Raw genomic sequence first — 13,160 nt, forward strand, 5'->3', positions numbered from 1 at the left:
ATGCATGCTTTATTTATATTTGCTATAATGAATTAGGTTGAATTTTTATTATAGCACAATGTCACAGATAATTTTACAATGTACATTTCTAAGACAAATGCTTCAGAGTCAGAACATTGCTGTAACCCAGGTAAGTGACAGGAAGGAGTTGGAGACAGAAATACACCTCTTTGTACCACAGCTCCACCAAAGAAAGGCATAGACAAGCTACAGCAAACATCCAATACTCGCTGTGAAATAATACAGTTGTGATGAGTATATGGACTCACACCAGTACTACATTTTTCTATTTGTCCCTTTGACATTTGAGAAGACTCTCTTAATATGTCTACTTCAAAGCTGCTCTAACAGAAGGGCACAGCCCTCTACTCCCATCACACTGGAGGCATACTACCTTTTTTGCTGCTGGCACTTGGGTCCTGGGCCAAGGAGGCTATTTCTAAATCAATCAGCCTTTTCACAAGATATTCCAAGAATGTCTTTACATCAGCCATGTAAGGGCTCCATTTTGAGAATAATCCAAAGCTTTTAAAGTCCAACTTGGATAACCGAAGCTTATAAAAGAAGTCAGAAAGCCACTGTATCGTCTCCATTACCTGCAAGAGACAACCAAGTAAAAACCACTCACTAAAGTCTACGTTGGTGTCGTATTTTCCCCCACTCCCTTTTCTTCTTTTCTGTTGCTGGAGATGAAACTGAGGACCTCAGGAGTAACTAAGGAAAGCACTCCTCCCCTGAGGCAGGCCTTCAAGCCTTTCAGAGCACAGTGCTATGATAGACTGGGATGGGAATACAGACTTTGACAGAATTACAAAGAGACAGAAAAATTAGTAGGTTTAAAACTAAAGCAGTGGAACCCTTATTTCAAACAAATTCTCCTTTTTTCCTTATTTTTGAGGTTGTTTTTGTCTGTTTTTAGTGATAAGGTCTCATATACAGGCCAAGCTGGTCTCAAACTCAAAGGGCCTAAGCTTAAGCTTCCTGACTTACAACTGCAGGTGTGTGTTACCACACCTGACTTCCCTTATGTGATGCCACCACAAGTAAAATTGATTAAAATGGAGGGCTCTGCTGGACCTACCATGGAGACCCACTGAGTGATCTCAGAGATGAATGAGATGAGCTTAGGGAGGGAATGAGATTCCGCTTAGGAAGCAGAATGCTGGCTTCATTCTGTTCAGACGGGGAGGAAACTACATGTAGGAGCATAAGAGAAAAGCAGTCCAGACAAAGGGGACAGAGGAAGCAGGAGTCAAAGAAAACCATGCAGCTCTTATGTAATACACACATACACACACATATACACATACACACCCAGAAAAAAAAAAAAAAAAAAAAAAAAAAAAAAAAAAAAAACACCAGCTTTTAAATGTGTTACAATTGTTTAGAAATTCACAGCACAGGAAATGGAAGAGAATGCACAAGCTGTCAGAGATCAAAAGCTACACACCTGCTTGTCAGACAGGAGAACATCTGAGGCAGTGTGAAGCACAGAGCTCTCCACAGAGGCTGCCCCCTCCTGGCTGCTCCGGGAATAACAACCCAGGGCTCTCAAAGTGGCTTTCCAGCATTCAGGACTCAGCAGCTGTTCGGCAGAGCCTAGAGAAAGGGAGACAGCAGGTCTATGTTTTCCCCAAACCACTTTTCAACCTGAATCAAAAAACATGTGTATTTTACAAAGTGATGATGATGATGATCCAAACCAAATTTGTAGAGATACGTGGTATAAGGAGACCAAAGTAAAGTGACTTCAAACAAAAGTGACTTCATTGGGCGTGAGCTCCACTGAAGCCATTGGAGCTGGAAGGTGGGGGTAGGAGTGACCCCACCCTCCTATCGGATTGATAAATTGTATTAGTGTGAGTGCATGTGTGCATGAGAGAGAGATAAGTGTGAGTGCAGGTACACACACATAACACAGCACTCAATACAGAGATTACAGGACAATTTTGGGGAGTTGATTTCCTCCTTCCATCATGGTTTCTAGGAACTGAACCCTGGTTCATCAGGTTTGGGTGGCCTGCACTTTACCTGCTCAGCCATTTCTCTGGCCTCATTTTAACATTTTTCAGTGGCATCTACGGAGTGGTAAATGTGCTGTCTAATACTCACTGAGATCTTACCAATCATGACAAATGAAGACACTCACTTTGCACCAGCAGCCGGAGGACATCACTGTACTGGTCAGGAAACTGATAAAGTAGGAGGTATGTCCAGTGTTTACAGAAAAGGTTAAAGGGCATCAGAATGTCCTCATCTGGCTCAAGGCCCCAGGCGGTAAGTGCCAGGTGAATGGACTCCAGAAGCCTGGTGCGATCAGACAGAGGGGGTTTAGTGGCAGCTAACCATTGCTTAACATCGAACTAAAAAAGAAACAGAAACAAGAGGCCATTTTGTTTACATTAGAAAATTAGATGAAGCTGAGAGCTCTGTGCAAACTTAAAAACCAAAGAAATCTTTCAATTACTTGTTTACAAACACAGAAACTCAAATGTACATGAATATAAGCAATGGGCATGGTGACAGCAGCATGCCTCTACTCATTCTCTGAGCTCGCTCGGAGGTAATGTCATTAGCTCCACAACCTTCTCTTGAAACATAACCTTACTCAGGATTGGGTAAGGACATGCTCAGAAGTGGAGCATTCACTGTGCATGTTCACAGCCCTAGGTTTGACACCTAGCACCGCAAAAAAAAAAAAAAAAAAGAAAAGAAAACACAATTGACTAAACATTCACTATTGATTTACAACTCCATTCTACTTCTGAAAAACCCGTACATTTCTGTCTTTTTATAGTAAGTTTCCTTCCTGAGACGTGACCAGAGTTTCCAAGTTTCACCTCATTTGTTAGTGTGAGAAGCAAGCAGCCCTGCTATGAACTTATTTAGCATCCACGTTTTAGTGGTATTACATACCTACCTATGTTTATAAAAATTCAGACTGCTGGAATCTTCCAACGTTCCATACTATAAAATATATTCATTCGTGTATGTTACAGACTGTGGTCAGTCACTTAGCCCTAAAGAATGCCAGGGTTCCACTGCTTCATAAATATCACAGAAGCATAACTAAAGGTGCTGACATTCTTGACTATTTAAGTCATTGCCTTGCTCTATTCAAAACGAGCACAAGGGAAGCTTACTTAGACTGGTTTTATTCAAAATATGAGCGAGCTGGGCATATAACTCACAGATCAAACAACGTAGGCACAAATTCAAGATAAACTTAAAAGTATTATTAAATTCCTCTTTAGGAGTGTATCAGGACTATGCTAAGCTTTTAAGAAAGCTTGGAATCGATCCTTTGGAGATTTTACCTATATACTGTCCATACAGTACAGTCAATGCCCTGCCACAAAGGGGAGTCTATAAGACTATTCAAGGTAAGACTATTCAAAGATCATGCAATCTGTAAAGGGCAGACAGGACTAGAAGCAAGTCTCTATGGTTCTGTGGCATGGGAGGCAGCAGCCATTTCTGAGTTTTCACGGGCAGAGTCATTGGTACCTTGGTAAGCAGCATGAAAATCATATCGCTGTTGTCCTCACTCAGAAACTTCACCACTTTCTCATATAGCAGGATGAACTCGGCTGGCGCAGCATTGGGTGTGAAGAAAGGCGAAAGTAGAGAGCAGAGCCGCCTGTTCTTCAGGATGGTCTGTAGCACCTTTCTGCACTCTGATTTAGTGTCACTGATGAACACCTGGGCAGGACAGACAGCTGGCACTCAGTTATCCCTTCCCTCTTTTTATAGGCAGACAGTCTTCAAGGGTACTTAATAAGGTAAAATGTTTTTTTTGTAAATGAAAATATAAAATAAAAAGATATCTAAAACCATGCTCCTTTAATCCTAGCACAAGGGAGGCAGAGGCAAGGGGATCTCTGTAAATTTGAGACCAGCCTGGTCTACATAGTGAGTTCCCGGCCAACCAGCGCTACAAAGTAAGACCTTGTCAATAATAATAATAATAATAATAGTAATAATAAATGTGGCTTAAAGGCTAAAATGCACTAGAAGAACTTAAGTGGCTCTCTAAGCAGTCTCAGGGTCAGGAAAGCTTTGCTAAGGCTGATCACAAATAATAATAATAACAATAATAATAATAAGCAGAGCTCATGGGTGTGGCTATATTAAAATTTTAACTTCAGTGAGATAAAGAGTCATAAAATGAAATAGAAAAACATCCTTATATTGCTTTCCAAAAACTAGAATAACTCTCCAAAGAACTCTTTCAATCAAATCAAAACCCAAAAAAGTACAAAGAAAAATAAGCAGCAACACACACACACACACACACACACACACTGCCCATAAACATATCAAAATACACATAATTTGAAAAGACTTGAAATACAGAGAACGGGGAACCAGCTCAGGAGACGAATGTGTGCTGCAGCAGCCTGAAGACCTGAGTTTAATCTCAAGCACTCACATGGAAAGCAGCTGCGGTGGCTGTGCGTCGTGAGCCTGGACCTGACAGAGGTCTAGGGTGGAGACATGAAGATCCCAAGCCAGCTCAAGATTCAGTGACACAACTTGTCTCAAGTCAAAATGTGATAAAGCTCTGGCCTCCATCCGTGCATACACACACAGGCATGCACACAAGCACGCACATGAGCAATACAAATTTTGAAAGGAGCAGCATTCTGCTTCCTTCTCAGATTAGCTAAAATTTAAGGATCAATCCTCAGCCCCATAAAAAAGGACAAAATTTTAAAAAGAACAATTCCTAGTATTAGTTATGATAGTATAACTATTTGCAAACCTTCCAGCAGAACAGTGAGCAAATACATTTAGTGCTACAAAATATAAATACAATTACATCAAATCCCTTTGATATAGGAAACACACTTTCAGAAAATAGCAAAGAAATGTTGTAAGAATAATTATCTCAGCCTTATTGTATGAAAAAAGAGACACCTAGAAAAATAACCATCCAAAATATGTGAGCACAGTATGTTACAGTATGTCTTTATCATGGAACAGACATTTGATGTGAACCCACTGGCCTGTACTTTATTTGCAAGGGAAAATAAAAAGATACACTTAAGTATACACAAGTTAGCACACACCTGTCTAAAATGCATATGTAAACACCCATCTAGAGGTAAGAATGACAGAGCATGTTTATAATTCAAATTATAACCATATTACTAGTATTCCCAGGTGTTTAGAATGAGAACTTTTTTGTTTTTTGTTTTCTATACTTTATGGCCCATAATAAGCGCATATTAACTTTATGATTATCAGCTGGTGACACAGATCAGTGGTGGAGCACCTGCCCGAGAAAAACAAACTAACAAAAAGTGGTTATAGAGCTGGAGATATGGCTCAGAGGTTAAGAGCACTGACTGTTCTTCCAAAGGTTCTGTGTTCAATTTCCAGCAACCACATAGTGGCTCACAACCATCTATAATAAGAGCTGGTGCTCTCTTCCTGGTGTGCAGGCAGACATGCAGACAGAATAATGTATACATAATGAATAAATAAATCTTTAAAAAAAAAGGGGGGGTTGTATCTGCTCAGTATCCCTTTTGTAGGTGACCTACTGCTGGATTACACTTGGATGCAATATGTAGCAAGGGTCGATTTTTTTCACACATGGGCTTCCTTTATGATGCACACATAAATCTGGATGGATATTTTGCCTTTGCTCTGTTTACACAAAACAGAGAAATGGTGGCAGGAACAGCAACTGGGAGGCAGCGGCAGGGGAAAGCATCACTGGACGCTGTCAGAAGCCCTAGGTTCATATCTTAGCCCCAACATGCACAGCTGCTGCATTCTTTAGGGAAGTTGCTTCATCTTTCAAGGTCAGTTAGAACTTTTTTTTTTTTTTTAAAATAAATAGCAATACCGGGGATCATGCCTGCTGGGCAAGTACTTTACCATGGAGTTACGATTCCTACCTTCTTTGTTTTTTGTTTGTTTTTTAACTTTTTGAGACAAGGTTGCCCAGAACTCATTCAGGTTGCACTAGAACTTATTCTGTGGCCTTAGGCAGGCCTTGAACTTGGGATCCTAAGTAGCTGGATTACAGGCTATGCAATAGGAGTCACTCATTGTGATCATTTTCAGATAGGAATGGTATCAATTATATAGAGTCAGTGTGAAGACAAACTTTAAAAATTAATTAGAAACTATTTTTCAGATAGTAAAAGAACTTTAGCAATGTTATTATTAATATCAACAACCTATGCCAAAATCTGATGTCTCTCTAGCCTTTCAAACACAAATAATTTAATCTCTCTTGTAGAAGAAGCAACATTCTATACCAAAATTCTACCAACACCATAGGAAGCCGACAGTTCTCAAGAGGCTTCTGGTTGTATGTAGACAGATGCACTGATACAAATAAGCCAGGGAACTCACTGTCTGCATGCATAGTCTTACCTGTCCCAAGATCTCGACGCATGAAGTGAAGAATTGCCTTGTGGGAGGATGGCGCTGGGTCTCATCACTCACATAGTCCACAACAGTAAAGAAAAGGCTAATGCCAATCTTCTGAACACCAGGTGTGGGTTGCAACTTATAGGCATTCACTAAGGCCCTGTGGGAAATTGTGAACACAATACTTGTCCACACAAAGAATCCATATTCTCAAATGTCTCTGATTTCCTACACTCCTCAGGCAATAGCTGTAAGTCTTCAGAGCTTTGTGCAAATAACACTTCAAAACAGTACATGTGGTAAATGTTTATCAACTACTCAACAATTCATATTTGATTCTATACTTCCCCAGGAGAAATAAAAGTCAGCTGCCATTATAAGGACCAATTAAAATTCTGACACATATTAAGGTTTTTCATGTAGTGTATGTAATTCAGTTACTTGACTTTTGTATTCCTTCCATTTTTAAACATAAGAATGTTGATTTCTCTACATTTTAAAATGCAAAAAAAGGGTGAGATGAGCACCAGATACACAAGTGGTACAAGTACATTGTTGGTATAATGTTCTTTTGAAATGTATACACCTTACTCCTGTTCATTCAAATGCTGATTTCTCTCCCCCACTCTCCGGTTTCAATCCGGACGTTGCATTGTGATACTTATTCTAAGCATCACCAGTCTCAACTTTGTGTAAACATGCCAAAATAAAGCAACTAGCCACAACGTTGAACAAGGAAAGGAAGCAGGAAGAGAGGGAGGAGCCAGGGACAGAAGATGGGAGGCAGTGGAGGGAGGAGGGCAGCTGAGGCTGGGAGAGCAGAATGCTGGAACATGCGAGGACAGGACAAATAGCTACAACATATATAAAAATGTAGGGCTAAACCCCAAAACAGGTACAAGATACCTACGGTATGCTTGTATTCTAAATTAAAAAGGAGTTTATATAAAGTTTACTTAAAACATGTGTTTTCTATTGCTCAAGGCAACCAGCTTGTCTCTCTAATGGGAAATAGGTAGCAGCTTGGCCTAATACAACAGGCACGCAAGAGACCAAAAAGATATTTTGATCTATCCAACCTTGTTTTGATTTCAACATAATGATTGTATGTTCAAAAATAATGGTAACTTATATTGCTAATCCCTTTACATGGGAACAATTCTAAAACTGACTGAGACATAAAATATGTCTCCAGACCTCCAACAATACTTGGCCAATAAATCCTTGGTTATAATATCCTCAAAATGTATTGTGCTAATCTTTTAATTGCATAGATAAAATTGGCTTACAGTTTAGTTTCGTCTTGCACATCTCATACATTTATAATTTTAGAACTCTATAATGCTTGTGAGAAATTATATGTTTGCAGAACAAAAGAACTGGACACCAGAGATGCTGGATCAAACCTGACAGAATTCATTCTTCAGCATGCTAAGACATTGACACATCTGTTCCAGCATCTTGCATGTTTATGTTTACACAAAGTTGAGGCAGTTGATGCTTAGAATAAGTATCACAATGCAATATCCAGATTGAAACCAGAGAGCAGGGGAGAAAAGTCAGCATTTGAATGAACAAGGATAAGGTGTATACATTTCAAAAGAACATTATACCAACAGTACATATATGTAGGAAAAACACTAATAGACATAAAACAAATAAATCTAAATGTTTTTCCTAAGATTTCCTTCTATTGCTCATGTTTTTGTACTATCCCAGTGGTAAAAGTACCAACCTGAGGTTAATGTGATATAATCCTTCCCAGGCCCCACGCACATCACCCCAATTTGCTAAAGGGATCAACGGCCTGCTACAAGGTAAAATAATCTTAATTAAGGTAACATTCATTCTTCTGAGCTTTGTCCCACTGGCTTTAGGGAAGACAAATATGTCAGGAGCTCTCTGAGAAAACCACAATGGCCATGTGCAAGTTTTAAAAAGCCCTCATCCCTGTGAGTAACTGTGGTGAACTTCACTTTATAATTTGAGTTGACAATGTTAACTTCCCAGATGAGGATGACTCCAGTGTTAACTGGAGAAGTAAACCCCTATCACTGAGTTCCAGTGCACAGTGTCATCCTACAGGTCAAGCATCTGCAAACTTTTTCTGGAAAGAACCAGATAGGAACTATTTAATGTTTGAGGGCCATAAAGCAAGCATCACAAATAGCCAATTCTGTTGTTGAGGCTTGTAAGTCACAGCCATCACGAAGAACAGAGATGGCTATGTTCCAATAAAACTATTCAGAAAAACAGCTAGTCAGATTGGACCCAAAGGCCCTACTTTGCTGATTTCCATACTAAACGACACGGTGTTTGAGGCAGGGAAGAGGTAAGGTGACATGCATGATTACTAGCAGCAGCAAAGCCAACTTTGAAATGACAGGCCTTCAGGACTCACGTGATCAGGTTTTCTGCATGCACCGCAGCCTCCACAACGTTTAGTGCCGGGGGCTGAGCAGCTTCGGCTTGGAACTGCTTCACTTCTTTTTGCAGAACATGGACCTGCTGGCTTACCGCTTCATTCTTGTACATGCCTTCAAACTAGTAACAATTCAAGGAGTCAGTTTTTGTTTTTGTTTTTGTTTTTGTTTTGAAATTGTCTTACTCTGTAGCCCAGGCTTGCCTCAAATACATGGCAATACTTCTGCCTTAACCTCCAAGTGCTAGGATTAGAAATATGATCTACCACACCCAGGCCTCAACAGTCTTGTTTTCCCCTAACAGCTTATCAAGTTATCTAGAACAGGTGTTTTATTGTAAGTACAGTAGCATATAATGAAAAGAATATTATTATAGTCAATAAAACAATCTCACTCAAAGTGTGATTGAATGTTAAGTGAATGGAGAAAATATGTCAGAAACTATTCAAAGATTATTCTAGCACACAAAGATAGAAGCAGAAGGATCATGAGTCCAAGGTTACCCTGTGCTACACATTGAAACCCTGACTCTTAAAAAAAAAAAAGTCAAAATGAGGGGTGAAAGTGCAGCTCACAGTGTGAAGAGTTCCTGCCTACCAAACACAGGCTCTACATTCACCTGTCACTTGGAGTAGGGCAACTACTACAGAGCTCAGGTTTGGTTTGGTTTTATATAGAATAAAATTTAAACTAAAAATAATTTTCTTTTTACATTTGTGCATGTGTATACGCGTGTGTGCATGTGTGTGTGTGTTAGAAATAAGTCACATATAACACCAGCTGGCCTAAAACTCACTATTTAGCCAAGAAGGACATTCAATTTCTGATTCTCTTATCTCCACCTCCCCAGTGCTTGGACTTCAAATATGTGCCACCACATCTCGCTTAAATGCATTTTCTTACAAAAACACCAAAATTTGTGTCTAACTTATAAACTGATATTATGAACTAACTCATCAACGTTAAGAATATCTGACAAAACATGTTCTAGTTCTCTTACATTCGCCTATTCAAATTCCCATCAAAAACTTGTAGGAAGGGTAAATTTTGGTCAAAGTTTTTGTGGGTAGATTGGGGATAAAGATAGAGCAGAGACTGAAAGAATGTCCAACCAATGCCTAGCCCAACCTGAGGCCCACCCCATGGGAGAAAGCCAACCCCTGACACTATGAACAGAAGCATAGCATAGCTGTCCTCAGAGAGGCTCTACCCAGCAGCGGATCCAAACAGATGAAGAGGCTCACAGCCAAACATTAGGCAAAGCATAGGGAGTCTTGTGGAAAAGCAGGGGGTGAATAGAAGGACCTGGAGGTGACAAGAGCTCCTCAATAAAACCAACAGAGCCAACTAACCAGGGCCCAGAGGGGCCTGTGGAGACTGACACACCAGCCAAGGACCATATATGGACTAGACCTAGGCGCCCTGCACAGATGTAGCAGATGGGCAGCTCAGGCTTGATGTGAGTTCCCTGGTAAGGGAGTGGGGGCTGTCTCTGACATTGACTTGGTTGCCTGGGTTTTGATCACTTTCCCTTGGTGAGGCTGTTCCGCCAGGCCACAGGGGAAGAGGATGTGTTCAGTCCTGATGCAACTTGATAAGCTGAGGTGGATGGGGAGGGGAGGCTCCCCTTTTCTGAGGAACAGGAGGGGCAAGAGGGGTCAAAAGGACAAGAGGGAGGGAGGGTAAGACCAGTAAGAGAGGAGGGAGGGTGCTACGATCAGGGTGTAAAGTGAATAAATAACTTCATTTTAAAATTAAAAGAAGAACCAACACCTCTCCTGCTGAGGTGTCCCTCCTCCTCTCTCTCTTGAAGGGAATTGGGACAGAGGGCTAAGGCAGAGGCAGAGGCTGACACAAGTCAGGATCAACATGCTCTCCTGGATCCAACTAAGCACAAGCATCATGTTGCATTAGTTAACAGCATGCTCCAGAGGCATGCTGCCTCTATACAGGATTCCATCCATTGCAGGTGTGGGGATGAGCCTTAGTTGGTAAAACGTGTCATGCAGCCTGAGGACCTGAGTGCAAACTCTAGTACCCAAGTGCAGCATGAGGCTATGCTCAAACAGATCCTGAACCCCTCGCAGTCTTGCCTACTTGGTGAGCATCAGCCAGTGAGACATTGTGTCTCAAAAGAGCAAGGTGGATGGCCCTTGAGGCTGTCCTCATATCGTGCACACACAGAAGAACTAGGTCCACTTAGAAGTGACCAGTTTCTGATGCCGTCATCTCCCAACATGACTCTTCTCCCTGCACTTCTGACTGTTCTGACAAGTTCTGACTGACTCGTACGTCCATGAGCAGGCCCTCTAAGTGTCTCACTTTGTGTCAGAAACTGAGAATTACACACAGTTCCTCACAGGCTGGCCCATGCTTGTACTCCCTCATAGCAGTTCCCACTGTCCCACTCACTACTCCACTCTTCTGTATTTTATTATATTGTTTTAAAATTGTGTATATTTTGTTTAAAATGACAAATGTTTTTGCTAATAGCATCTGTATCTTCCTCTTTATGCACACATGTAGCCTGAATATTTGCTTTTCCTGTATGTTAGATGGGGAGAACACAGAAGGTTAAGGTTGGGGAGTGTGTGGAGTCAGTGTGTGAGTGTGTGTGTGTGAGTGTGTGTGTGTGAGTGTGTGTGTGTGTGTGTGAGTGTGTGTGTGTGTGAGTGTGTGTGAGTATGTGTGTGTGTGTGTGTGTGTGTGTGTGTGTGTGTGTGTGTGATCAAAACATGAGGGGTTGGTGTTCTTTAAGAGATGCTTCAGAAGGGCTAGGGATGTAATAGCAATGTATACCTAGGATAGAGAAAACCTTTGGTGCTGTATAAACTGGGCACAGTGGCACACACCTGCAATCCCAGGATAAGCTCAAGGTCATCCCTGACCAGATAGCAAGTTTACCATCAAGCATACCACCATGCTGGGCTTGGGTTCAGGTCCTCATGAGCAAGACAAGCATTATAGATCTCAACAAGGATACCATAGTGAGCTGAGAGGAGCTGTGGAAGGCAACATCACCATCGTCCGGTACACCAAGGTGGTGCCCTGCCAGGACCTGTAAACATGGCTCCCTCCTAGGAAACCTTGCCTCTTCCAAAGTGATCAGCAACAACCTGAACCATGACTTCCAACCACCTACTCTTCATAGGCAACCGGATATCATCAGCATCTACAAGGCCTCTACCGCTGTGTCAAATAAGATGGTAGCAAAGAAGGCCAAGAATGCCACTCCTTCGTGCAGAAAGCAGAAGAGTTGGGCTGTATACACCAAGCAAAGCAAGGTCACTGCGCAGATAAAGTTCATCATCCATATGCCCAAGAATATCACATCTGCATTCCCAAGACCTAAGAGCAACAGCAGCAAGTAAAAATGCCCCCCAAGACAACCATGTTTGATGGTCTCTGAGACTAAGGTGGACACAACAACAAGAAGTAAGCCCACAAGAGTTCTCAAACATGGGCCATCCCCATGATAATAAATAAGGATCTGACTTGAGACAATAACAATGACAGCTGCAGCTTTGTCTTCCAGCTGAGGTCCTAAAGAAGCAAGGACAGGGACCAGACAAGGCCAGTCACAGCCAGCAGGTTGTCAAAGCAAGATCAGGAACTTAGTACCTAGTACCAGAGCTCTCCCCAAATGCTTTCTCTCACATTGGGCTAGACAAGCAGCCAGAGACCCTGGACAGAGAAGGCAAGAACACCAAAGAACCTCAACTCACTCTGGTGGGGCTGAGGGACCAAGTCCAGCAAGGGCCTCGGAGGCAGAGACACCTGAGCTGTTGAGCTGACTGGCCACAAAACCTTCTAGCTCCCATGCAGAGTGGGGAGAAGCACAACATAGCAGGTCAATCAGGCCCCTCCAGCCTTCTTCAAGAATACACCAGCTCCAAGTGACACTCTTCTTATTGCCCTCAAGTGTTCCAAAGCTTCGAGAACTTGGGACATTGTCTGAGATATTCCTTGAGACTGGCCTTCCTGACTCAGAGCCTCTCTCCCCTCCTGCCCTTCTGTTCTCTGCTTTCCCTCATCTACCCCTCCCTAGTCCCAGGTGCCCTTCTCCATGCAGCAGCCTGTTGCCTTATATCCTGTGATGGACCCTACACTCACTCAGAGAGGTACCACTGGAGGGACTCTATTCTCCCCACTCTCAGACTGTCCTCACTCCTCTGCCCCTCATTTGAGAACATCTTGCCTCTCTTCACTGTTCATTTCTTTTGTATTTTTGGTCCCTGTGACAAGATCTGCCCAAGCCCACTGCACCTCCGACTTCCCAGGAGTCCACACACAGATGATGGCACTGAGCCTGCAGACTGCTAGCTGCCCTCCACTCCCAGGCTGAAG

The 13,160-nt window shown here is 42.1% G+C and overlaps 1 protein-coding gene across 3 annotated transcripts in view; it reads right to left on the reverse strand.

Annotated features, from left to right (window-relative positions):
* Positions 1-13,160, reverse strand: part of Epg5 (ectopic P-granules 5 autophagy tethering factor) — a 95,474-nt gene that overhangs the window by 20,693 nt on the left and 61,621 nt on the right. For all 3 annotated transcript variants that reach the window (XM_060377011.1, XM_060377010.1, XM_021645488.2), the window contains 6 exons: positions 8,792-8,934; positions 6,394-6,550; positions 3,508-3,702; positions 2,150-2,363; positions 1,451-1,599; positions 395-596 (listed from right to left, as the gene is read on the reverse strand). In XM_060377011.1, coding sequence (XP_060232994.1) covers positions 395-596; positions 1,451-1,599; positions 2,150-2,363; positions 3,508-3,702; positions 6,394-6,550; positions 8,792-8,934 — 1,060 coding nt within the window. The remainder of the gene's footprint in view (positions 1-394; positions 597-1,450; positions 1,600-2,149; positions 2,364-3,507; positions 3,703-6,393; positions 6,551-8,791; positions 8,935-13,160) is intronic.

The sequence above is a fragment of the Meriones unguiculatus genome, chromosome 2, assembly GCF_030254825.1.
Source record: "Meriones unguiculatus strain TT.TT164.6M chromosome 2, Bangor_MerUng_6.1, whole genome shotgun sequence".
NCBI classification, from domain to species: domain Eukaryota; kingdom Metazoa; phylum Chordata; class Mammalia; order Rodentia; family Muridae; genus Meriones; species Meriones unguiculatus.